The sequence below is a fragment of the Chiloscyllium plagiosum genome, unplaced genomic scaffold (assembly GCF_037043375.1).
Source record: "Chiloscyllium plagiosum isolate Xiang-an unplaced genomic scaffold, Cpla_swu_hap1 HiC_scaffold_6, whole genome shotgun sequence".
Taxonomy (NCBI): domain Eukaryota; kingdom Metazoa; phylum Chordata; class Chondrichthyes; order Orectolobiformes; family Hemiscylliidae; genus Chiloscyllium; species Chiloscyllium plagiosum.
Genome location: NW_028270144.1, coordinates 13376243 through 13403501, shown reverse-complemented (window position 1 = coordinate 13403501; position 27259 = coordinate 13376243). Strand labels below are relative to the sequence as shown.

General features: G+C 43.9%; 1 protein-coding gene across 3 annotated transcripts in view; it reads right to left on the bottom strand.

The window, feature by feature from the left end:
- LOC122550451 (palmitoyl-protein thioesterase ABHD10, mitochondrial-like) overlaps nucleotides 1-10528 on the bottom strand; it is a 32783-nt gene extending 22255 nt beyond the window's left edge. Inside the window, exons 1-2 of one of the 3 annotated variants that reach the window (XM_043691193.2) lie at nucleotides 10320-10528; nucleotides 4144-4324 (exon numbers count right to left, since the gene is read on the bottom strand). In XM_043691193.2, coding sequence (XP_043547128.1) covers nucleotides 4144-4324; nucleotides 10320-10440 — 302 coding nt within the window. In that variant the 5' untranslated portion in view covers nucleotides 10441-10528. Of the gene's footprint in view, nucleotides 1-4143; nucleotides 4325-7864; nucleotides 8179-10319 lie in introns of those variants that run through there. The other 2 variants (XM_087987878.1, XM_087987879.1) reach the window with 2 other exon arrangements.
- Nucleotides 10529-27259: the final 16731 nt, after the last annotated feature.

The following is a 27259-nucleotide window of genomic DNA, read 5'->3' as shown; positions in this document are numbered from 1 at the left end:
TGTCACTAGAGTTAGGGAGGTTCTCAGAACTGGAAAATCGCTAATGTAACCCCCGTTTTAGGGAGTAAGGCAAAATACAGGAAATTATAGGCATATTAACATGGCCTCAGTCATTCGTAAGATTCTGGAGTCCATTGTGAAGATGAAATTTCAGAATACTTGGAAGTGTATACTAAAATAGGACCAAGTCCACATGGTTTCATCATGGGGAGGTAATGCCTGACAAATCTGTTAGAATTCTTTGCGGAGATAATGAGCAGGTTAGATCAAGCAAAGCCAATGGATGTTATCTCCCTGAATTTCCAGAAGGCTTTTGATAAGGCTGCTGAGTAAAATAAGTGCCCATGGTGTTAGAGGCAAGGTACAGCATGGATAGAAGACTGGCTGTCTGGGAGAGGGCAGAGAGTGGGGATAAAATGATCCTTCAAGATGGAAGCCAGTGACTAGTGGTGTTCCATAAGGGTCAGTGTTGGGACCACAACCTTTTACTTCATACATTAACAATCTCTATGAAGGAACGGAGAGCACTCTAGCAAAGTTTGCTGATGACAAAGATAGGTGGTGGGCAGGTTGCACTGAGGAGGCAGGGAAGGCTGCAGAAGGATTTAAACAGGTTAGGACAGTGCGCAAAGAAGTGGCAGATGAAATACAATGTGGCAAAGTGTAAGATCACAGACTTTGGTAGGAAGAAGAGGCATGGACTATTTTCTAAATGAGGAGAAAATTCTGAAGTCTTAAGAGCAAAGGGACTTTGGCGTCCTAGTCCAGGTTTCTCTTAAAGTAAATTTGCAGGTTGAGTCCATAGTCAGGAAGGCAAATACAATGTTGTCATTTATCTCAATAGGACGAGAATATAAATGCAGGAATATATTTGAGGTTCAAAGTTTGTGCGAAGATTTGTAGCTCGGGTGCTCGTTGTTGTGGTTCTGTTCGCCGAGCTGGAAGTTTTTGTTGCAAACGTTTCGTCCCCTGGCTAGGCGACATCATCAGTGCTTGGGAGCCTCCTGCGAAGCGCTTCTTTGATGTTTCTTCCGGTGTTTATAGTGGTCTGTCCCTGCCGCTTCCGGTTGTCAGTTTCAGCTGTCCGCTGTAGTGGTTGGTATATTGGGTCCAGGTCGATGTGTTTGTTGATGGAGTTTGTGGATGAATGCTATGCCTCTAGGAATTCCCTGGCTGTTCTCTGTCTGGCTTGCCCTATGATAGAAGTGTTGTCCCAGTCGAATTCATGTTGCTTGTTGTCTGCGTGTGTGGCTAAGGATAGCTGGTCGTGTCGTTTCGTGGCTAGTTGATGTTCATGTATGCGGAACGTTAGCTGTCTTCCTGTTTATCCTATATAGTGTTTTGTGCATCCTTGCATGGTATTTTGTACACTACATTAGTTTTGCTCATGCTGGGTATCGGAGTTGGCTATCCTTTTCTTCTTCTCTCGTGAATCAACGGAACACCCATGGGATCACCAATCTCGGGACTCATAGCAGAGGCAGTTATGCAAAGGTTAGAACAAACAGTCCTACCACAAATTCAACCCAAACTCTGGGTCAGATATGTCGATGACACGTTTGTAATCATTAAAAACACGGAAATAGAAAAAACACACCGGATCATCAACGCCACACTCACAGGAATCCGATTCACGAGAGAAGAAGAAAAGGATAGCCAACTCCCATTCCTAGACGTAATGGTACAGAGAACACCGAACGGAGAATTCACGACAAGGGTATACAGGAAAGCCACACACACAGACCAAGTCCTAAACTATGAAAGTAACCACCCCAACACACACAAACGAAGCTGCATCAGGACACTATTCAAAAGGGCCACAACACACTGCAGTACACCAGAACTGCAAAAAGAAGACGACGAACACCTATACAAGGTATTCGCCAAAAACGGATACCCGCGCAACTTCATCAACAGATGCCTAAGAGAAAGACCACAGAACGAGGACATACCACAACCAAAAGGACTAGCCACACTACCATACATCAGGAGCATCTCGGAACTGACAGCCAGACTACTGCGACCCCTAGGACTCATAACGGCACACAAACCAACAGCCACACTCAGACAACAACTCACCAGAACGAAGGACCCGATACCCAACATGAGCAAAACTAATGTAGTGTACAAAATACCATGCAAGGACCGCACAAAACACTATATAGGACAAACAGGAAGACAGCTAACGTTCCGCATACATGAACATCAACTAGCCACGAAACGACTCGACCAGCTATCCTTAGTAGCCACACACGCAGACAACAAGCAACATGAATTCGACTGGGACAACACTTCTATCATAGGGCAAGCCAGACAGAGAACAGCCAGGGAATTCCTAGAGGCATGGCATTCATCCACAAACTCCATCAACAAACACATCGACCTGGACCCAATATACCAACCACTACAGCGGACAGCTGAAACTGACAACCGGAAGCGGCAGGGACAGACCACTATAAACACCGGAAGAAACATCAAAGAAGCGCTTCGCAGGAGGCTCCCAAGCACTGATGATGTCGCCTAGCCAGGGGACGAAACGTTTGCAACAAAAACTTCCAGCTCGGCGAACAGAACCACAACATATATTTGAGGTTTTATAAGGCACTGGTCAGACTACTTTTAGAAGTATTGTGAGCAATTTTGGGCCAAATACATCAGGAAGGATGTATTAGCCCTGGAATGCGTCCAGAAGATGTTCACGAGAATGATCCCAGAAGTGAAATGCTTAACATATGAGGAACGTTTGAAGAATCTGGGACTATAGTCAATGGAGTTTAGAAGGATGAGGGAGGGGGGGGGGGAAAATCTGACTAACACTTAAAATACTAAAAAAATTGGACAGAGTGGACATTGGGAAAATGTTTCCATTTGCAGGAGAGTCAAGGACCCTTAGAGGTACAGCTTTAGAATAAAGTTAAGACCTTTAGATTGAAAATACGGAGAAACATCTTTAGCTAGAGAGTGGAATTCATTGCTACAGAAGGACCTGGATGCCAGGTCACTGAGTATATTTAAAAGAGATAGGGAAATTCTTGACTGCCAAGGGGATTAAACATTACGAGGAGAAAGTGGGAAAATTGGGGTGAAAAACCTATCAGCCATGATCGAATGGCAGTACAGTCTCGATGGGCTGAATGGCCTAATTTCTGCTCCTGTGCCTTATGGTCTTATTTAACATCAAAAGCCTGTTTCCTGACGTTCAGCCTGGGTTCTACTTGGGTTACTCTCCTCCTGATTTGGCCTGCTCCATACGGACTGGGAGTGAGTGAGAAAGCGAGAAACACGTCAAGGCAGCATTAAACAGCCAAAGTTAATGAGAATCACAAAAAAAAGCTCTCAGATGGTTGGAGAATATCCAAGACATAGGAAGATGGCTGGGTTGTTGGAAATTAATCACTTCATTCCCAGGAGATTGCTCAGGAAGTCCTCAGGGTGGTGTCTTAGGCCTAATCATCTTCAGTTGCTTGAGCAACAACATTCACTCCATCATTAAATTAGAAGCAGAATGGTTGCTGATGATTACCCAATTTCCAAGATTCACAGAACGTGCAAATCCTCAGATACACAAGCATGACCTGGTACAATATTCAAGTTTAGGCTGGTAAGTGACAAATAAAATAATTACACCAGTCAGATAATGACCATCACCCTTTCACATTCAACAGCATTTCCATTACTAAAATCACTCACTATCCTGAACAAAAGAAAATACAAATTACTATATTTTAGACATATGCAGGAAATTGTCTTGTATATATTTAATTTCAATAACCATCAAATGATTTTTTTGGACCGGGATTGGAAAAGAAAATCTCAATTGTTCAGAAATGAAAAATGGAACAACTCACAGCTTGCTGCCTTTCCACTGTCCTGGAACACAGTTGAGTTGAGAAAATAAATTACAAATGAAATCACAACTATATTGTACAACATTGACTTTATTTCACATGAGACATTAGTTCTAATTTAAATCATCGCAACAGTGAAAAGATGAATCCTTGTGGGGAAACTATATCATACCTGAACAGTAAATGGAGATTGGTCAAACATTCATTTAAGTAGAATACATTTAATATAACAAAATATCACTTCAGAAAAACAACCTACAATATGTGATTCAATTATAACGTTTTCTATACAGACCTTATAAATGAATGCCCAAGTGATCTGCAGAATTCCTCAAGTTCCACTCCTTTCTGTGCCTTCATAGTAGAGGCAAATCCAGGCAGGAATATGACTCCCGGGCTTCTACCTTTTAGTCTCTTATATGCTAATTTAGGTTGACCTGGACGAGCTAGGTATTTGGTTGATTTCTTACAGCAGCCTAGAACACCAAAACATGGATCAACATTGGCAGTCAATCTTTGCAGTGGTTAAATAAAAGTCTGCTCAAATGCATTGATAAGCAACATAGGGTTGAATTCAACTGGAAGTTCGGGGTCCCCACTAACAGGTAGAAAAATGTTGAGGGTGAACTCACTCCAGCTCTGGTAGGTATTTAGCTAGGGTGGACAGTCAGGAGGGGAGGGTCACCTGGGGGGTCTCTCCGATGCACTCAGAGCTATTTGAAGAGGGCTTTAGGGAATTTCATATGTTTGATAACTCTTACAAAACGTCCTTCCCCATCAATGGAGAATTTTGCACATTTGTTACCTGATAGCAAATGACATTAGAAATACATTTTTCCCTTTATGTTGTCCAACGTCTCCTTTTTACTGAGTTTTGTTTGCATCTAAATTTCACTTCTCCCTGTCTTTCTTTCACTTTTTCACATTGTTCTTAGACTGCTCATCTCCAACTCCTACTACATACGTTCTCCCTTCCAACAGGTGACTAACTGTTGTAAAATCTAAGCCTGTGTGTAAAAGAAGGAACAGTCAGCTGACAATGGACAGTGCATAATATAGAATCAGGAAAGTTCCAACAAACATTTAGTGGGTTCTAACATGTAAATTTCCTCTACTCCAAAGTGCCATTGAATTTGGCATTACCTTCAGCATCTAGCAAGAAGGAAGCAAGCGGGTAGGCTGCTGAGCCAATCAGACTGAAGGGAGGGAGCGAATACAGAAGGCTTTAAAGTAAAGCACGGGGAAGAGATCAGGTTTGGGACGACGGGTTAAATTGAATAGACATAATGAAGTACAAGAGTAAGGGAACCGCAAGGCAACGAGAGGACCATGCGAGGAAGTGATCTATTGCCATGGCTGTAAGACTTGCTATAGGTAAAGATCATGACAATGCTACTCTCACTTTTCCCAGTAATGGTAATGGGTCAGTGTTGAATCAATAACTGCCAAAAGATGGAAGCTTGGTATTATGTCCCATCTGAAACCAGAAACTGTGACAATACAGACTTCATTATTGCACTGAAAGGTCAGACTAAATTATGTTCTTAGCTGCTCAGTGAGACATTGTGGTGTAAAATTATGTCCCAACACATGTGTGAATCATAATGTAACACATGTATTGGGCCAAGCAGTGGAATGTGGTGAAAGGGTTAAAATTCTGTCCCAATACATGTGTGAATCTAACCGGAATGGAGGTGTTGCTTAGTCCCGTGTGAATCTTATTACACACCTCCCCGTGTGAATCTTCTTATCTCTATGTAACCAGAATGGAATGTGTTTTTTAGCCTTGCTCTGCTGTTCACATGAATGTTTATATCTGGAAAAGAGTATATCAGCTGGAAAAGTCTCCAGTTCGGAGAGTCTGCTCCGGGGTTACGTTTAACCGCCGAGCGTGGGTTGTTGGCAACCGCTCTACGAGAACTGACGGCTCCCAGTTCCGGTAACATGTAGAGTGAGTATAAGCCAGACCCGGGAGTCTGCTCCGGGGTTACGTTTAACCGCCGAGCGTGGGTTGTTGGCAACCGCTCTACGAGAACTGACGGCTCCCAGTTCCGGTAATATGTAGAGTGAGTATAAGCCAGACCCGTTGTAAGTATGAGACCTGGTTGTGGCGACGCTGCGGGGAATAAAATGCTCATATTCTAGCAGACTCGTCTCTTGGTCGTTTGTTCTGTGTCAGACTACTCTCCTACGAACCTGACCTTGAGAATTTTTTAAAACAGACATGAATCAAAGCTGCAGATTCCAAGGGAAGAAGTCAGGGAAAAAAAATATCCTTCATAGCCTTAGAACTCTGGACTTGACAACTACATGTTATAAGTAACAGGGCAACCTTGAGTATTTGCACAATTACCTGGTTGGCAGTTAATGAAAATTGGCTGGTTAACAAAACTTTCCATCAGCCGATCTTGCTCATTACAGCACAGAAATGCTTGAAGCAAAGCAACAAGGCTTATGAAGTATAAACAATAATAAACATGTGCAATTACATCACCATTTTCAGTGGAAATTCAGATAAAGCAGAAGAATACATTAAAATGTTGAGAGAATGGCAATCTATCATCTACATGAATTAAAATTCTGTTGGATAAGTGTTTTAATGAATAAGTCATATTAGAAATGACAGCCCTTGCCGAAACGTAGATTTTGCTGCTCGTCGAATGCTGCCTGAATTGCTGTGCTCTTCCAGCACCACTGATCCAGAATCCATTCATATTTCACAGTTTACTCAAGTATGTAAATTATGGTCAATTTTACAGCACTAGAAACATCTTGAGGGAGAATCAAAAATTCCACTCACCTCAAATGAATCATCATTGATATTCCCCACACATCTCCAAAACACCCTCAACACTGCTGATGTGCACCGCGCACCATCCTCCACTCCCCAAATGTCCAAGAAGAACATAATATATGAAGTTGCCTACATTACTTGGACAGATAAGGGAGCCACAGAATCATACAGCACAGAAACAGATCCTTTGAGGGAGGGAGAAAACTGTTAAGAGTATCATTCTTCACTACTGTACCAAGCCACAATCCAGATGAATACAAATACTAGCTGAAGCTGCGAATATTTTTGTACTGCCCAGGTTTGGAATTTTGTAGATTCCACACAAGTCTTTCACCATTAACCATGGGGAATTGGCTAACTTACAAGAAACCCCATTTTTGGGAGGTTCATCTAAGTTAAATGAAATTTCCATGGCTGATGTCTTTGGACCTGGCTAGACTAACATCTTTCATTGATATTTTTGTTCATGGAAACATTTGGAAAGTGAGGTAAAAGCAGTGACCTTGGCTATGTGACATAACAACCCCGTCAACCTTGATAAGAAAGCTGAGCCACATCCAAGGTTAAAAATTGATGCCCACAAATCTGGTTTTGTTAAAAAACCTTCACTACTTTATGTTATCACTATACCTCACCACCTGTCCCCTCACCCCACTTTTGCAGCTTATCCTTTTTCTTCCATCATGTATTATTCAAAATCAGTTTGTTTTCCAATGCCAACTTCTTTCCCAAAATGTTCTTCATCCACTCTTCAACTGATTAAAACGTACACCTCAATTCTACAAGGCAGCTGTCCTCAGTTCACCACTCTCCTGTTCTTCTTAATCCCATCCTTCACTCTCCGAGCATAACCAAAACTTGCCAAGGTTATCTTCCAGGGGTCCTATGGATCTTTAATCACTGACAAAGCACCATCTGAATTCTTCCTTATCTCCTTATTTAATATCAATCCTCTCCCTGATTTTATTCGGATCGCCCTCACCACACAAAAAGAAAAAGCACTACTGTTAGTTCTTCATAATGCTTTCTCTAACCCTCCAGACTTTGATTCTGTTGGTTCCCCAGCCACCATGATAGCTCTGGTGGTGTTAACCTGCTTATCTGCTCTGTCAGTTCAGTTATTGATGCCATTAATCAAAATCATACAAATCATTATTCCCATCTCAGTGTGCCCCACTGCACAGCTTTAACAAGACTTAAAAGCAAAAAAAAAAGTCTTAACTTTTTGCCGGAGCTTGAAACTCACTCAGGAGTGCAACCTTAATACCTCCCAGTGGATGCGTGAAAAAGCAACAGAAGTACTCCTTAGGATGTAGAGGTGGTTCAAAAGGCCAAGAACGTACAGCTAAGCTGTTATTTCCTCCAAATGACATAAGCACAGTGTATCAACACATTCGATGTCCTAAGATCCCAGAGGAGAACAGATATCATTTGAAGCAGAACCTGTAGTAGGGCACACAATCCGATCCCAATGATTGATGTTTAACATTTGTGTGACTGGCTCATTCCAAGCTTTAATTGAGAATCTGCATGGCATCTCCCAGACCTCATCTCACAAAAACTAATCAAGGATATCACCAATCCAGTTTGTGCAAAATCTCATCATTTCATCTCTTTTCCCTGTGAAGGCCCTTTAAACTGAAACTTTTAACATTTTATGACCCAGGTAAATTCATGGGTAGAAAAGGGTTCATGCGATTAAGGTCCATTTCACCTGCAATCAATATTACCACATATTAGAGATCTGTGCCAGGTATGCTGGCAGTCTTGACTCTCTTCCACTGACTCAATTCTATTCTGCTTATGCGGGGTAAGGAGATGAATGTCAGTCACTCAACCACCTGACCCTATTATAAGGAATTAGGTCTTAAATGAGATATCCAGGACAGGATACACAAAAAAAGAGCTGTTACTGATGGTTGCAGTTGCAGAAAAGGTGGTACAGTATTTCAAATGAGCAAATAGGTCAGGAAGTCTTCATAGTTTAGGAGGGTGATGTGGTCAGGAGCCACTGAAGTAAGATGCTGCCTATAATAGTGACAAATAGACCATTAGCCTTTGTGGGAGGTGTGCAGTAGCTGACTTAAAATAAATCTAAGGTAGCAGAGAGAAGATGGCGTCACTTACTATTTCAGATAAGCAAGAGGCTGGAAGAACACAGCAAGCTAGGCAGCATCAGGAAGTGGAGAAGTCAACATTTCAGGTCCTGAAAAAGGGTTACACCTGAAACATTGACCTCCTCACCTCCTGATGCTGCCTGGCTTGCTGTGTTCTTCCAGTCTCCTGCTTATCTACCTTGGATTCCAGCATCTGCAGTTTTTTTTGTCACTTTCTCTTGCAGAGCAGAGTGACTACCAACCTTGCAGCATTGCTCTAGGCCATTCTGACCCAGACTGCTGTTCCCACTATGCTTATATGGTACAACACCTGAGGAAAGAGGACAGTCATCCTTCTCTACCAGATGTCCACAAAGCAAGGTGCCAACATCCGATGCTTGGCCATTTACTTCGAAAAAAATCATGTCACAACAGACTTCCAAAGCTAGATCCTGGCATCCAGTGTTAAAATGGTGCACAGTGTGAGCAGTAGAAGGTGCTGACAGAGGTGGCACTACCATCACAATAAGCACCAGATTCAACCAGAAGTTAGCATAGAGTCTAGTTGCATAATGAACAAGGGGAGCTACACAAGACTTTGTGAAAAAGGCAGCAGGGCTCACAGAGTGCATCTTTTCATGAAACATTGATATTGACACTTGGCTAAAATATGGAAAGATACAGACAGGATGTCAGCCCCTCATGGCACTCCAGTGACTAATATGGGCCTGACTGTGCTCAGCACTAACCAACCCCACCACCCCATGCTAAACACTTCAACTCCCCTTCCAACTCCACCAAGAACATGCATGTCCTGGGCCACCTCCATCACCACATCCTAACCACCTGGAGGAAGAACACCTCATCTGCTGCCTTGGGACTCTGATCCAATGTGTTTGCAATGTGGACTTCACCAGTTTCCTCATTTCCCCTCTTCCCCTCCCCCAATCTCATCACAGTTCCAACCTTCCAGCTCAGCACAGTCCTCATGAACCTGCCCCACCTGTCCATCTTCCTTCCCACCTATCCACTCCACCCTCCTCTCTGACCTTTCACCATTACTCCCATCTCCATCTACCCATCACGCTCTCAGCTAACTTCCCCACCCCCTATCATTCATCTGTCTACCCCTTTGACTCCCAGCCTCAGTCCTGGTGAAGGGCTTTTACCTAAAAAAGGTCGGTTCTCCTGCTCCTCGGATGCTGCCTGACCTGCTGTGCTTTTCCAGCACCACACTCTCGACTCTGATCTACAGTCCTCACTTCCACCCTGAGCACAGAACTTTCCCTAATAAGGGGAAGGGGGGTTGGGTCTACCTTCTGTTTACAGTGATTTGCCCAACGACAACCAGGCTGTACAGCGTGAGGAAAGCGGGTGGGCTCAGGTCAGCAGATGCTCCCCATTCCCAACGCGAACCGAGGGGCCCTTCCCTCCCCAGGAACCACACTCACTGGATGGACACACCTTTCTCTTCCCCCCCCCCCCCCAACTACCACATGCTCAGGCCTCAAACCAATCCTGTTCCCTCCCACAGCCGGATTAGCTCCGGGAGCCCGACCACAGGAACCGTCATCAACTCACCCACAACAGGAGACCAGGCTATGGGCCGCCATAAGGCGCCTCTTCCCACAGTGAGCAACCGCCACGGGGTAGCTGCCGCCATGACACCGAGTGAAGCGAGGGGGAGGCACTGAATATTCATGAGCTAGTGGGCGGGGCCACTTGCGTATCGCCACGGAACGGCTGGTCATAATCGAGAGGGCGTGACCTCTGGGCATCGTCATGAAGAAAGTGGAGCCACTTGTGAATCGGACTCACGAGGGCGGGGCCTCCGATTTTCATCCACATGAGGACGTAAACACGCGTCACGCAGGAGGCGGCCCATCGGGTTTCGTACACAGGGGGCGGGGACGTTGGTTTTCATTATCGGGGAGGGGCCAGTTGTGTATGGTCAAGCGGGAGAGGCCACGTGGCGGGGAAACGTCACCGGGAGGGCGGGGTATTGTGAATATTCATAACGGTGGCGTTCCCTTGTATGTTAATGAATGGGCGGGGAAATCTAGCGAATATGAATGAGGGGGCGGGGGCTATTCCGAATATTAAAGTGAGGGGCGGGGCAGTGCAATCAAAATAAACAAAAATAAAGAAAGAACTGCGCATGCTGGAAATCAGAAACTCAGACAGAAAGTGTTGGAAAGACTCAGCCAAGAGAGAAATAAAGTTAATGTTTCTTGTCACTGGACTGGAAATATTAAGTCTGTTTCTGTCTCTGGAGGATTAATGAGACAGAACGTACCTCAGTTTACTTTTACTTTGTACAAAACCACGGCTTGGGTTTTTACAGCAGCAACAGGCGATCGACCTTTGACCCTAGCGGCACGTGACCGGCAGGCCCACTTGGCGCAGGCGGCGGTCTCCATGGAGACGGGCTCAAGGCGCTGGGGCCATCATGGGGGAAGGTGGAGCAGCCCCCCAGAGAGACGCATGAGCACAGGCACAGGGAGAGAGAGGGAGGGCTGTCGTGGTCACTTGTCGGACTTGGTCTGTGAGTTCAGCCCATCCTTCATTTAGCGGGAGGCCGGGCTGGTGGTCTGCATGTCTGTCTGCTTACTATGATCAGTCCGCAGTGCTCGCACACAAAAGGTTTTCACTGTACTTGGGTCCACTTAATGATAAATAAATCGCGTCAAAGAGGGGAACAGATTGAACGTTTCAATTTCGAAAATTACGTCTGCACTGCCAACGCTGCATCGGAGGTAAAAAGAGAACATGGTGGAGAAACTCTCAAAGTTCTGAAGCAGAGTCATGTCGGACTCGAACATTAACCTCATGTTGTCGCAACTGATGAGTTTCTCCAGCATTTTATGTTTTGATTCTGTTAACAATTAATGCTAACTTACTGACAACTGTATATATAAAATATATGTATTATAAGTGAAAGAATTGCAATAACTCACTGAATGACTGTAGGATAGATACACTGATATCTGATTTTGACAAATAATATACTATTCACTTGAAACCATAGCCACACATTCCTTGTACTGCATAAATTTTGCTAAAGCTTCTTTGGTTAATGCCACTTTTAATAGACTGTCTGCCTTGCATCATAATGTCTGGTTTAAATTCTGTTTTTGTGGTAAGGTGCCAACTTTGAACTGATATCTCAGCTGGTGAGAGCTGATCTGAACCTGAATATTTTCAGTCAAAGTTGGCTGAAACAGGCTGACTTAAGTCAAATTGAGAGAATGTAATAACAGTGGGCTTGCTTACTGGGGAACTTGAATTAATTCATTCACTGGATGTGTGTGTAACTGGCTAGGCTAGTATTTATTACCATCGTTGCTCCAAAAGCTAGTTTGCTTCCAATTAAACCTGTTGGACTATAACCTGGTGTTGTGTGATTTTTAACTTTGCCTTTGAGAAAGTTTTAGTAGTGAGCTGTCTTTTGAACAGCTGAAATGGGAAGGTGATGGCCCAGTAATATTCACACTGAACGGTTAATCCAAAGAAGAGAAGGTGCGGACTGTAGAAATTGGAGATTAGATTCAAAAAGTGCCTGGAAAAGCACAGCTAGTCAGGCACCATCTGAGGAGCAGGTGCAGTTGTTAGTGTGTGTCCCTACCGCTTTGTGCCGATCACCTCAACTCTTCATCCCACTCCACCAAGGACATGCAAGTTCTGGGCCTCCTCCATCGCCAAATCCTAGCCACCCGATGACTGGAGGAAGAACACCTCACCTTCCAGCTTGGGACCCTGCAACCACATGGAATCAATGACAATTTCACCAGTTTCCTCATGTCTCCTCCTCCTCCTCCCCCCTCCCCTCCCCTCCCCTCCCCTCCCAGATCCAACACTCCAACTTGGCACTGACCTCTTGAACTGTTCTACCCATCCACCTTCCTTCCTTCCACTTATATGCTCTACTCTGCGCTCTGACCTATCACTATCACCCCCTCCCCTTCATCTGCCTATCACATTCCTAGCTTTACTCCAGCCCCTTATCTGTCTTATCTGTCAGCAGAGCTCCCCCCCCGCCATGCTCAAAATGTTGACTGTCTGCTCCTTGGATGCTGCATGGCAGGCTGTGCTTTCCCAGTGCCACACTTTTTGACTGTTAATCAAAAGACTCAGGTAATGTTCTGGGAACTTAGGTTGAAATTGCACAACGGGAAATGGTCGAATTTGAATTTAATTGAAAAAAAAACTCTAGAATTCAGAATCTAATGATGACCATGAAACCATTGTTGATTTTGGAAAAACCCACCTGGTTCACTAATGTCCTTTAGGGAAGGAAACTGCCATCCTTACCTAGTCTGACCTACATGTGACTCCAGACCCACAGCAATGTGGTTGACTATTAACTGCCCTCTGGATAATTAGGGATGGGTAATAAATGCTAGTCCAGCCATTGATGCCCTTGTCCCATGCATCATGAGGGCCATGGATAGGTTAAATAGACAAAGTCTTTTCCCTGGGGTGGTGGAGTGCAAAACTAGAGGGCATAGGTTTAGGGTGAGACAGGAAAGATATAAAAGGGACCTAAAGGCCAACCTTTTCACGCAGAGGTTGGTGCTGTGTGGAATGAGCTGCCAGAGGAGGTGGAGGCTGGTACAACTGCAGCATTTAAAAGGCATTTGGATGGGTATATGGATAGGAAGGGTTTAAAGGGATATAGGCCAAGTGCTGGCAAATGGGACTAGATTAGGTTGGGATATCTGGGCAGCATGGACAAGTTGGACGAAAGGGTCTGCTTCTGTACTGAACTTCTCTATGGCTCTATGTGATGCAGGTATGAGTGCAGTGTTGTTATGGAGGGAATTCCAAGATGATGTCCCAGTGACTGAAGGAATCATGATAAAATTCCAGGTTGTTGTAGGGATACTTGACAAATAATAGAGCATTCCAGGAGAATAGATAGTTGGAGAGAAGCTTTAATCTGGGTCAAAGCTCGATCGCCATGCATTCATGGTACAAACGATCTTGGAGGGTTCTATCAATTTAGATTACTTACAGTGTGGAAACAGGCCCTTCGGCCCAACAAATCCACACCGACCCGCCGAAGCGTAACCCACCCAGACCCATTCTCCTACATTTACCCCTTCACCTAACACTACGGGCAATTTAGCATGGCCAATTCACCTAACCTGCACATTTTTGGACTGTGGGAGGAAACCGGAGCACCCGGAGGAAACCCACGCAGACACAGGGAGAATGTGCAAACTCCACACAGAGTCGCCTGAGGTGGGAATTGAACCTGGGTCTCTGACGCTGTGAGGCAGCAGTGCTAACCACTGTGCCACCGTGCCGCCCCGATCAACACTACATAGGACAAACAGGAAGACAGATAACGATCCGCATCCATGAACACCAACTAGCCACGAAATGACACGACCAGCTATCCTTATTAGCCACACACGCAGATGACAAGCAACATGAATTCGACTGGGACAACACTACTATTATAGGACAAGCCAAACAGAGAACAGCCAGGGAATTCCTAGAGGCATGTCACTCATCCACAGATTCAATCAATAAGCACATCGACCTGCACCCGATATACCGACCACTGCAGTGGACAGCTGGAACTGACAACCGGAAGCGACAGATTCCAACCACTACAAATGCCGGAGGAAAGGTCACAGAAGCGCTTCACAGGAGGCTCCCAAGCACTGAGGATGTCACCTAGACAGGGGACGAAATGTCTGCAACACAAATTCCCAGCTCGGCGAACAGAACCACAACAGAGGTGGACAAAATCCAAAGAATCTGAAGCAGAACTCAGGACAATAGGCACTGGGTTAGCAGGCAGAACTGCACTAATGGGATGGAAAAATGTTAGATGAGAGGCTAGAATTCTACATAGAGAGGTCAAACCCCTCAAGATCCACTAATGGAACAGCTATGCTAATCAGAAAGGCAGGACAGTACAACTAGGCAAAATAAATCGCTCCTGTCAGAGTTAGATGAGCTGATGGAACAGGGAAAAGCCACGGCGGTAGGGTGAGGGGGATGGTTGGTGCGCTCCATCAACAGATTTATAGTGGAACAACAGTTTTAAAAAAGATTGAAAATGCTGAAGGATGGAAAGTATTCACAAGGAACTCCTGGTGAACTAAAGGTTGATGGTTGGATCAGAGGAAGAGTAATATTATTGCCACTTAATATTTGCAGTTATTCAGATAAATTAGTGCTGCTATAAGAAACCAAATGACAGTGGCTGTAGCAGGCAACAGTGACTACATCGCCAAATACCTGATTAATGCCATTTACAAGTTCGCTGATGACACCACCATAGTCGGTCGAATCTCGGATGGTGACAAAACAGACTATAGATGGGAGGTGCAAGACCTGGAAAAATGGTGCCCTCAATGCCAGCAAAACCAAGGAACACATTATTGACTATTGGCGGGATGTTACTCATGTCCCCTACGCATTAACAGCATCGAGGTGGGACAAGTGGAGAGTGTCAAGCTCCTGGGAGTGGTCATCCACAACAAGCTTTCTTGGATTTTTCATGTGGACACACAGGTTACAAAGGCAGCTGAGGAAATTTGGCATGATGGCGACTACCCTTGCCAACCTTTATAGGTGCGCCATCGAGAGCATTCTGTCTGGATGTATCACTACCTGGTATGGCAAATGTACCATTCAAGATCAGAGACGGTAACAGAGAGTGGTGAACTCAGCCCGGATAATCACAAAGGCCAACCTCCCATCTGTAGACTCAATCTACCAGTCCCGCTGTCAAGGAAAGGCCGCCAGCATTTGTAAAGATCCATTCCACCCTGGCAATGCTTTTCTACAACCTCTACCATTGGGGAGAAGGTACAGAAGCCTGAACACATGCACCAGTCGGTTTTGCAACAGTTTCTACCGTCCTGTTGTTAGAATACTGAATGGAATCTCAAACTGTTAACATTCGCCCCTACCTGTGTTTTTGTTTTTGCTGCTGTTTACCTATTATGTACTATCTATGCTACTTAACTATGTGATCTGCCAGTACTGCTCACAAGACAGAGCTTTTCGCTGTATCTCTGTACATAGAGTCATAGAGATGTACAGCACGGAAACAGACCCTTCGGTCCATGCCGACCAGATATCCCAACCCAATCTAGTCCCACCTGCCAGCACCCAGCCCATATCCCTCCAAACCCTTCTTATTCATTTACCTATCCAAATGCCTCTTAAATGTTGCAATTGTACCAGCCTCCTCCACATCCTCTGGCAGCTCATTCCATACACGTACCACCCTCTGCGTGAAAATGTTGCCCCTTAGGTCTCTTTTGGATATTTTCCCTCTCACCCTAAACCTATGCCTTCTAGTTCTGGACTCCCTGACCCTAGGGAAAAGACTTTGTCTATTTATCCTATCCATGCCCCTCATAATATTGTAAACCTCTATAAACCTCAGCCTCCGACGCTCCAGGGAAAACAGCCCCAGCCTGTTCAGCCTCTCTCTGTAGCTCAAATCCTCCAATCCTGGCAACATCCTTGTAAATCTTTTCTGAAGCTTTTCAAGTTTCACAACATCTTTCCAATAGGAAGGAGACCAGAATTACATGCAATATTCCAACAGTGGCCTAACCAATGTCCTGTACAGCTGCAACATTACCTCCAAACTCCTGTACTCAAGACTCTGACCAATAAAGGAAAGCATACCAAACACCTTCTTCACTATCCTATCTAACTGCAACTCCACTTTCAAGGAGCTATGAACCTGCACTTCAAGGTCTCTTTGTTCATCAACACTCCTTAGGACCTTACCATTAAGTGTATAAGTCCTGCTAAGATTTGCTTTCCCAAAATGCAGCACCTCACATTTATCTAAATTAAACTCCAACTCTCACTTCTCAGTCCATTGGCCCATCTGGTCCAGATCCTGTTGTAATCTGAGGTACCCTCTTCGCTGTCCACTACCCCTCCAATTTTGGTGTCATCTGCAAACTTACTAACTGTACCTGTTATGCTCGCATCCAAATCATTTATGTAAATGACAAAACGTAGAGGGCCCGGCACCGATCCTTGTGGCACTCCACTGGTCACAGGCCTCAGTCTGAAAAACAACTCTCCACACCACCCTCTGTCTTCTACCTTTGAGCCAGTTCTGTATCCAAATGGCTAGTTCTCCCTGTATTCCATGAGATCTAACCTTGCTAATCAGTCTCCCATGGGGAACCTTGAGTCAAATGGGCATTTCAGTCACCTCGACAGCATGGTTAGAAACTCTTGTGGGTAAACATGTAAATAAGCCTGCTAGAAATAACCGGTCAGGAAACATTCATGGAAAGACAGAATTAATGTTTCAGGTCAATAATATTATTGTGAATATTTTATTTCAGATTTCCAGCATCTGCAGTATTTCATGATTACATTACTATTAATTGGTTAGCATTGATATATCTTGTTTATCCCCAGGTTGACTTTGTTAGTTCACTTCTAGGAGCCAACTACAATCCTTAGTAGCCACACACACAGACGACAAGCAACATGAATTCGACTGGGACAACACTACCATTATAGGGCAAGACAAACAAAGAACAGCCAGGGAATTCCTAGAAGCATGGCACTCATCCACAAACTTCATCAACAAACACATCGACCTGGACCCAATATACCGGCCACTACAGCGGACAGCTGAAACTGACAACCGGAAGCGGCAAGGACAGGCCACTATAAATGCCGGAGGAAACACCACAGAAGCGCTTCACAGGAGGCTCCCAAGCACTGAGGATGTCACCTAGACAGGGGACGAAACGTTTGCAACAAAAATTTCCAGCTCGGCGAACAGAACCACAACTATAGTTGTTTCATGCTCTAAATCATTGTCTGACAGTTTGTTCTCTCAGGAATGTGAGAGCTTGTTATTAGATTACTAGCCTCACTTCCTGCTTTTAAGTCTCAGTTTCCCGGCCTCTTCGTATGTGGGGTCTCTTAGCAACCAAATGTCTATTTATTCGCTATGTTTGAGTTCCAAAACTGTCCATTCTTCACAGATACAAACACAACTCAGTGTCTCTCTATTTCAAAACCCAAGACCAATACCATCTAGAAGGACAAGGGCAGCAGCGACATGGGAACACCTACCACTTGCTCATTCTCCTCCAAGCCTCCTAACCTGAAAATATATCCCCATTCTTAATTGTCTTGGAGTCAAAGTCCTGGAATATCTCCCTAACAGCGTTTTACATGTACCTGCAACAAATGACCTGTAGCACTTCAGAAAGGCAGATCTTTCCTTTCTCAATGATAAATAAGGATGGACAATAAATACTGGCCAAGTCGGTGAAGCCTGCATTCCTGAATGAATAAAATTAAGTGTGGTGGTCGGGAAGGGGTGATCACTTCACACTTGATCCAAATACTTACATTGCTCTCAGGTTGTTTCACCAAAATACTCTGAAGTTGTTTCCTTTTACTTACAAAGAGACATCTATTTTTTGATAGTCATGTTTGCTTCCCCTCATGTGAATTCCATACTCTGAAATGCAGGTTCTGATACCAGCTGCAATTCCATCTTATTAGCTCACTATTGACTATTTGATTGAGCTTCATGGCTATCTAGATTACATGAGCTCTTCAGAGAAATTTAAAAACACATTGCTACAATTATCTTGGCTTCACAAATAAAATAAAAATAAAACAAACAATTGCAGATGCTGTGGATCTGAAACTAACTAAAACAATCATTGGAGAAACTCAGCAGATCTGGCAGCATCTGTGGAGAGAAAAGTAATGTTGACATTTTGGGTCCAGTGACTCTTCAGAACTGAAAGTTAATGACAGGGTTTGGTGGCGGGGGAGAGGGAACGAGTGAGATGATAGAAGGACATGGTGCCCAGAGAGAGAGAGAGAGAGAGAGAGAAATAGGCCTTTTTTCCCCTTTCATTGGGCATCATCTCCACCTATCTGTCTCAATCCTCCACCCCAGTCCTGTTATCAATGCAAAATCACCGTTTTCTAGCTGCTTTCAGTTCTGATGAAGGATCATTGGACTCGAAATGTTAACACCGTTTTTCTTTCCACAGATGTTGCCAGACCTGCGGAGTTTCTCCAGAAATTTCAGTTTTTGTTTTGATAGAAAATAAAGATAAAGGCTTTTCCCCAATACACAAAGGTCACCTCACCCTTAAGCTCTGACAACATCCCATTGGACTCCATGATTCATCGTTAAGTTAATTGTCTAACCATCCTGACATTATCCATTTTCTTCCACGAATCTGAATTCGTAAACCAACATTATTCTGTTTTACTTTGTCTAATGCTTCCTTAAGAGCATATGAACAACAACCACTACATTCTTTTCTTGAATGTTCTGTGACTTTATCAAAAATCTCCATTAAATAAGCCGAACACAACCTGGCTTCTAGTAATCGGTACTGACTCTCTGTAATTAATTCAAATCTCTCTGTTCTGAACTAAGGTGTCATATTTGCCTCTCAATAGTCCCCTGGCAGCAATCCCTGAGCAAGATTGTAAGCTTATGGCAGGTCTTTCTGCTAGAATTACTCTGTTGTTCTTCAAAATGGTCAAAAATCACACAACACCATATTCTAGTTATTTGAAATTGCAAGCTTTCAGAGCCCCTGCTCCTTCCTCAGGCAGCTAGTGTGCCATAGAACTTTTATAGTCATCTCTGCAGGCGGATGCCCTGTGGTTTTAACATTTCATTGAAAGGTGACACCCCTTGCATTGCAGTGCTTCCTCAATACTGCAGTCAAGTTTCAGCTTTGATTTTTATATCTCAGGCCTGGACTGGAACTTCAGCAAGAAACCTTGTGATTCAGAGGTGAGACTGAACTAACAACTAAGTTATCAAAGTAAATAAGTATTTGAGGTGAGGACTAAAGGTAGCAGTTTTGTAATTGATCTGTAAGTATATCTGTAATTTTCATTACATTTCAGGAAAGTATATTTAATAGTAACATAAAAAAAATTGATTAAATATTTGAAGGGGAAACACAACCAAATAAATGGAAAGTACAAGGAATTGGGATTCATTGGATAACCATCAAAGAGTTGGCACAAGCACCGCTAATCAAAAATGGCTTCCTGTCGATATCATTCAATGATTTAACATAGAACATAGAACAATACAGCACAGAACAGGCCCTTCAGCCCACGATGTTGTGCCGATTTAGATGGGATGCAACACAGCAGATGGATTTTGATATGAATAAAGCTAAGCTAATGTGCATAGGAATGAGTAAGAGTAAAAATATGTAGAACATGAAAGGACATTTGTTGGCAGAGAATGAATAGGAGACCAAATTTTGGAAGCAATGATTAACCATACTCAAAACACCTGGTCAGCTTGACACAATTGGTAATAATCCAGTGGAGTTGTGGGGTACATATGTAAGGTATTAGGTTGTAAGTCAGAACAAATTAGGCTAACACTACAGATCCATGGTGAGACCGATATGGTGTACAGTTTCAATCACTATTAGGGGGAGATTAAATAACAAAGAAAGGGTCAAGCCTACTTTCAGAAAAGCGAACAGAGGACTGACATAATGCTGATCTTTTAAAATAATGAAAATTTGGAATTCTCAGATGGTTAAAGAAGATGGAAAGAACAGTAACATGCTAGAGTAAAGTGGAGCAGAAGTGATATATTCAAAGGCGTGTACTTAGATATATAAAGAATTTATTTAAAGTTAACATGGTTGGAGTGACAATTATTGTTTCTTCTGCCTCTAATTATCTTTTTTTACAGGCACTGTGACTGAAGGAAGTAAATGGAGGCCTTTTGGAAGAGGTTACTAAGGAAACTAATTAAACCATCCATTGAAAGTGACAGAACACTGATGAATCAAGGATAATGAGGTTAATAAATTGGTCTCCTGATGTTGAAGTTAAGCTGGCAGAGTTGGCAAAGTTTACCAGGCAAGGGAATTAAACCAGGAGGAATTTAAATAAAATAAAACCTGATGAGTTTAAGAAGTATTTTGGTCTGCAGCATCAGCAGTGATTCATCAGCTGAATCAGAGTTGGTTTATGAAGAAGTTCATTAGAGTTAGAAATGGGGTAAAAGTGTTGTTTTTGCAGATATAGAAAAAGCATACAGAAAAGGGGTACAGCAAGAGAACTATTAATTCTGCAGGTATTAAGGGAAGAGTATCTCTACTTTTCAGTGTATAATTGTGGTTAATTAAATACTAACTTTGGTGTGTAATTATTATAGCAAGTAAGTTCTTTAAAAAATTATGTTTTCAGCAAAAAGCTGAAATGCTTGGGCTATACAAATGATACAAGTTAATGAAATATCCGAGGATGGAATGTACCAGCAGAATTGATACAAAATGTTAAACCAGATCTTGATGAAAATAATGTGTGTGTCAGCACTTACAGAGAGGAAGGTTGCTAACCTGGGGAAGGGGGCAGTAATAAGGGTGGAGCGCAGCTGGGCAGTGGTATGGTACAGTAAGAGAGATTGGGTAATTAGGAGTCTGGAGAGATGACCTCACTCAGCTCAAAGCGTATAACTGTACACTAACCTGAGTTCTAATTTGCTCATTTGCTTCTGCATTTGATGCCCTTTCTTGCAAGATCGTAGAATAAATTGTCTTGTTTCCAGTTTTGGTGGTCTCATCTAAATTTTATTAAATTTATTTCTAACAATTAGCAATTAACTAAAGGAGTGAGGGAGTGCTATTTCGCAGAATCTGCCTTTCACTGTTATTGTGTAACTTTCAAATCAAAGAAGTCTGCAACAAAGAGTCATTTTCAATGTGTGGGATATGCAAAAATTTGAAACTAACTTTCTGCCCTAAGAGAAGAGATAAAAACCAGAATGCAAACATGCCTTTACAGAGCAGTGTGAGAACATCTAGGTGAAAAGGGAGAGAAAAAAAACACAACGCTGGTGTTAAATGTGGTACGCAGTTGGGAGGTTTCAGAGCTGCAAAGTTCCCCATGATAGATGATTGGCCTATTCCACAAAAGTTTAAGCAATAACATGTCAAAATAAAAAGAACAAGGACTTGAGGTAATAGGCTGCGAGAAGGGACCTGCCAAATTTGACACTTGCTATGAATGAAAGAACAGGAGCAGGAAGTGATTTCACTGGTGAGAAATCCTCAATCCCCAACAAAGGAGCCCAGTGCTGAGGAAAGGTATAAAAGAGTGAGTTTCCACCGAGACGGTGCCATAGCCATCCATTGTTAGACCTCACATGGAGGAATTTCTGAACATAACCTCTGTCAGTCACTGTGTACAGTACTAGATAATGTTCTCAAAACGATAGGTAGCAAGATAATTCTTCCTTTCTAAAGTGTTCTATTGTTGTTAATTTTTGAATTTTGTCATAAATGAAGTTTACATTTGATTAGAACATAGAACAGTACAGCACAGAACAGGCCCTTCAGCCCACGATGTTATGCCGACCACTGATCCTCATGTATGCACCCTCAAATTTCTGTGACCATATGCATGTCCAGTAGACTCTTAAATGTCCCAATGACCTTGCTTCCACAACTGCTGCTGGCAACGCATTCCAAGCTCTCTCAACTCTGACATCCCCTCTATACCTTCCTCCAACCAGCTTAAAACTATGACCCCTCGTGTTAGTCATTTCTGCCCTGGGAAATAGTCTCTGGCTATCGACTCTATCTATGCCTCATTATCTTGTATACCTCAATTAAGTCCCCTCTCCTCCTCCTTTTCTCCAATGAAAAAAGTCCGAGCTCAGTCAACCTCTCTTCATAAGATAAGCCCTCCAGTCCAGGCAGCATCCTGGTAAACCTCCTCTGAACCCTCTCCAAAGCATCCACATCTTTCCTATAATAGGACGACTAGAACTGGACGCAGTATTCCAAGTGCGGTCTAACCAAAGTTTTATAGAGCTGCAACAAGATCTCATGACTCTTAAACTCAATCCCCCTGTTAATGAAAGCCAAAACACCATATGCTTTCTTAACAACCCTGTCCACTTGGGTGGCCATTTTAAGGGATCTATGTACCTGCACACCAAGATCCCTCTGTTCCTCCACACTGCCAAGAATCCTATCCTTAATCCTGTACTCAACTTTCAAATTCGACCTTCCAAAATGCATCACCTTGCATTTATCCAAGTTGAACTCCATCTGTCAACTCAGCCCATCTCTGCATCCTGTCAATGTCCCGCTGCAGCCTACAACAGCTCTCTATACTGTCAACGACACCTCCAACCTTTGTGTCATCTGCAAACTGCTGACCCATCCTTCAATCCCCTCATCCAAGTCATTAATAAAAACTATAAACAGTAGAGGCCCAAGGACAGAGCCGTGTGGAACACCACTCACCACAGACTTCCAGGCAGAACATTTTCCTTCTACTACCACTCATTGTCTTCTGTTGGCCAGCCAATTCTGTATCCAGACAGCTAAGTTCCCCTGTATCCCATTCCTCCTGACCTTCTGAATGAGCCCACCATGGGGAACCTTATCAAATGCCTTGCTGAAGTCCATATACACTACATCTACAACTCGACCCTCATCAACTTTTCTAGTCACATCCTCAAAGAACTCGATAAGGTTTGTGAGGCATGACCTGCCCCTCACAAAGCCGTGTTCACTGCATTTAGTCAAGCCATGCTCTTCCAGATGGTCATAAATCCTATCCCTCAGAATCCTTTCTAACACCTTGCAGACGACAGACGTGAGACTTACTGGTCTGTAATTGCCGGGGATTTCCCTATTTCCTTTCTTGAAGAGAGGAATTACATTTTCCTCTCTCTAGTCCTCAGGTACGACTCCAGTGGAGAGTGAGGATGCAAAGATCTTCGCAAGTGGCGAAGCAATCGCATTTCTCATTTCCCAAAGCAGCCGAGGACAAATCTGGTCCGGGCCTGGCAACTTGTCAATCTTAATATTTGACAAAATTTTCAGCACATCAGCTTCCTCTATCTCTATCCATTCCAGCATGCACACCTGCTCTTCAAAGGTTTCATTCACTACAAAGTTTGTTTTTTTTGTAAAAATAGAAGCAAAACACTCATTTAGGGCTTCCCCTACCTCCTCAGACTCTATACACAAGTTCCCTATGCTATCCCTGATCGGCCCTACTCTTTCTTTGACCATTCTCTTATTCCTCACATAAGTGTAAAATGCCTTTGTGTTCTCCCTAATCCGTTCTGTCAAGCCTTTCTCGTGCCCCCTCCTGGCTCTCCTCAGACCATTTTTGAGCTCCTTCTTCGCCTGCCTGTAATCCTCTGGAGCTGAGCTTGACCCTACCTTCCTCCACCTTATGTAAGCTACCTTTTTCCTTTTGACGAGAAGCTCCACCGCTCTCATCATCCAAGGTTCCTTTATCTTACCACTTCTTGCCTGTCTCAGAGGGACATATTTATTCATCACTTGCAACAACTGTTCCTTAAACAGTCTCCACATGTCTATAGTGCCTTTACCATGGAACAATTGCTCCCAATCCATGCTTCCTAACTCATGTCTAATTGCGTCATAGTTTCCTCTTCCCCAATTAAATATCCTCCCATTTTGTCTAATCCTCTCCTTCTCCATAGCTATGTAGAATGTGAGGCAGTTGTGGTCACTATCACCAAAATGCTCTTCCACCACATGATATGTAAATGTTTTTCATTGTGCCCACTTCAATAGCACTGAATTCAAATTATTTTCAGGGATATAGTACGAAATGAGGTGTTCCCAGATTTTAATTGGACACTGTCACAAGTCTGACAGCATTGTTCCAGTGGTGAGATTGAGAAATGTGTTGGAAAGAGAGAGCTAAGTATTGTCTACAAATGTGTGTATGGAAAGTGAATGCAACCAATGGAGATGAGGAAGAGACCAACTGTAAATCCATCACAGACTCCAGAGGTAACAGTGCACAATGGAAGAAATCACCTTTTTGAGATGGTCTGGCAACAGTTGGAGAGGCTTTGGAACAGGTGGATGATTGGATGTGTTAAAGCTTACAGAGAAGGTGAGGAATACAAGGGATTAAAATGCATCATGTCCATACTCAACAAGGTTGTGTCCCTGGCTTGTGAGTTGTTGACTCAACAACTTAACAAGGTTATTTTTTCTGACACCTATTATGTCATTTAAATGCTGTGGCAAACGTCTGATTTCACTGATTTGAAAGAGAAATTTTGCACCCCAATCTTTCCTTTTACAGCTATGTAATCTCCCAGGAGATGTGAAAAATACAGGAGCATGGGGTGGCATGGTGACACAGTGGTTAGCACTGCTGCCTCACAGCGCCAGAGACCCGGGTTCAATTCCCGCCTCAGGCAGTTGTCTGTGTGGAGTTTGCACATTCTCCCCGTGTCTGCGTGGGTTTATTGCAGGAGCTCTGGTTTCCTCCCACAGACCAAAGATGTGCAGGTTAGGTGAATTGGCCATGCTAAATTGCCCGTAGTGTTAGGTGAAAGGGTAAAATGAAGGGCAAATGGGCCTGGGTAGGTTGCTCTTCGGAGGGTCAGTGTGGACTTGTTGGGCCAAAGAGCCTGTTTCCACACTGTAAGTAATCTAATCTAATCTAATTACGAAAGAAGAAAAATCTGGAAAAACATCTGTGTTGGGATATCTGGTCAGCATGGATGGGTTGGACCGAAGAGTCTGTTTCCATGCCGTACATCTCTATGACTCTATGATATCAAATAAGTTCACAGAATATGTCCCAGACACAAACTGGTCCAGTTCACCCCCACTCACCTATCATACTCTCTGCTACTTTCTCCCCACCCCCACCCCCCTCTCATTTATCTCTCCACTCTGCAGGCACCCTGCCTCTATTCCTGATGAAGGGCTTTTGCCCGAAACGTTAATTTTCTTGCTCCTCGGATGCTGCCTGACCTGCTATGCTTTTCCAGCACCACTCTATCCACTACATCAGCCAGTAACATATTCCAGTGGCTCACAATTCTTTGGGAAAAGAAGAAACAAAAGTCATGTTTTATATAGTGTCTTTGTTAAAGTTGCAACATGGCAGATGGATAAAGTGTCCCAGTGTTATTCACTGAAGCATATACTGCAAAATGTGACACTAGGCACAAAAGGAGTTCTTAGGATGGTTAGGCAAGTATTTAGGTTTTAATGAGCATCTTAAAGGTAGAAATATTTAGTTAGACACTCTAGTCTGGTAGAATAAAGCAGACTAAGAATAGTAGAGTGATGAAAATTGGGAGAAAGTGAGGTCTGCGTAGATGCTGGAGATCACAGTCAAAAAGTGTGCCATTGGAGAAACACAGCAGGTCAGGCAGCTTCCAAGGAGCAGGAGAGTCAGCATTTCAGGCATAAACCCTTCATCAGGAATGTGGGGGGAGAGGAGGGGGAGGGGTGCACCCAAGTGTGCTGAGAGATAAATGGAAAGGGGTAAGGTTTGGGGGAAGGTAGCTGGAAATGCGATAGGGGGTAATGGTGGTAGATTGGAGCAGAGGGTGGAGCATATAGATGGGAAGGAAGATAGATAGGTAGGACAGTTCAAGAGGGTGGTGCTGAGTTGGAGAGTTTGATCTGGGATGAGGTGGAGGGGAGGGGAGATGAGCAAACTGTTGAAATTGACATTGATGCTGTGTGGTTGGAGAGCCCAAGGTGGAAGATTAGGCGTTCTTCCTGCAGGCGTTGGATGGCTTGGATTTGGCAATGGAGGATGCAAGGGGAGGTGCCAGGAGTGGGGGAGGGGAGGGGAGGGGGTGGACCTAACAAGAGAGTCACTGGTGGTGGGGTCTGACTGTAGGTGGGAGAAATGGCAGAGGATGGTGCGATGTATCCAGAGATTGGTAGAGTGGAAGCTGAGGACCGGGGGTTTCTATCCTTGTTGCGGTTGGAGGGGTGGGCTTCAAGGGTGGAGGTGCAGGAAGTGGAGGAGATGCACTGGAGGGCATTATTGACCACGTGGGGGGGGAAATTGCGATTCTTGAAGTAGGAAACCATCTGGGATGTTCTGTGTTGGAATTGGACCTTCTGGGAGTAGATGTGGTGGAGGCAGAGCATTTGGGACTAAGGGATTGCTTTTTAATTGGGGGGGAGTGCAGTGGTGGGAGCAAGTGTAGTCCAGGTAGCTGTGAAAGTTGGTGGGTTTGAAGTAGATGTCCGTGTTGAGTCAGTTGCTTGAAATAGAGATGGAGAAGTCCAGGACGGGGAAAAAAGTGTCTGAGATGGTCTAGGTGCACTTGAGGTCGGGGTGGAAGGTGTTCATGAAATTGATGAACTGTTCAACCTCCTTGTGGGAGCATGAGGTGGCACATTTATCGATTTAGTGGAGGAAAAAGTTGGGAATGGTGCCGGAGTAACTGTGGGAGATGGATTGTTCCACGTATCTGATGAAGAGGCAGGCATAGAGGTTCCATGCGGATGCCCCTGGCTACTCCTTTGGTCTGGAGGAAGTCGTAAGATTTGAAAGAGAAGTTGTTGTGGGTGAAGACCAGTTCAGCCAATCAAATGAGTGTGTTGGTGGAGGGGTACTGTTTGGGTTGGCAGGAGAAGAAGAAACGGAGAGCTTGGAAGCCTTTGCCATGGCAGATGGTCGTGTACAGGGACTGGATGTCTGTGGTGAAGATGAGGCATTGGGGGCTG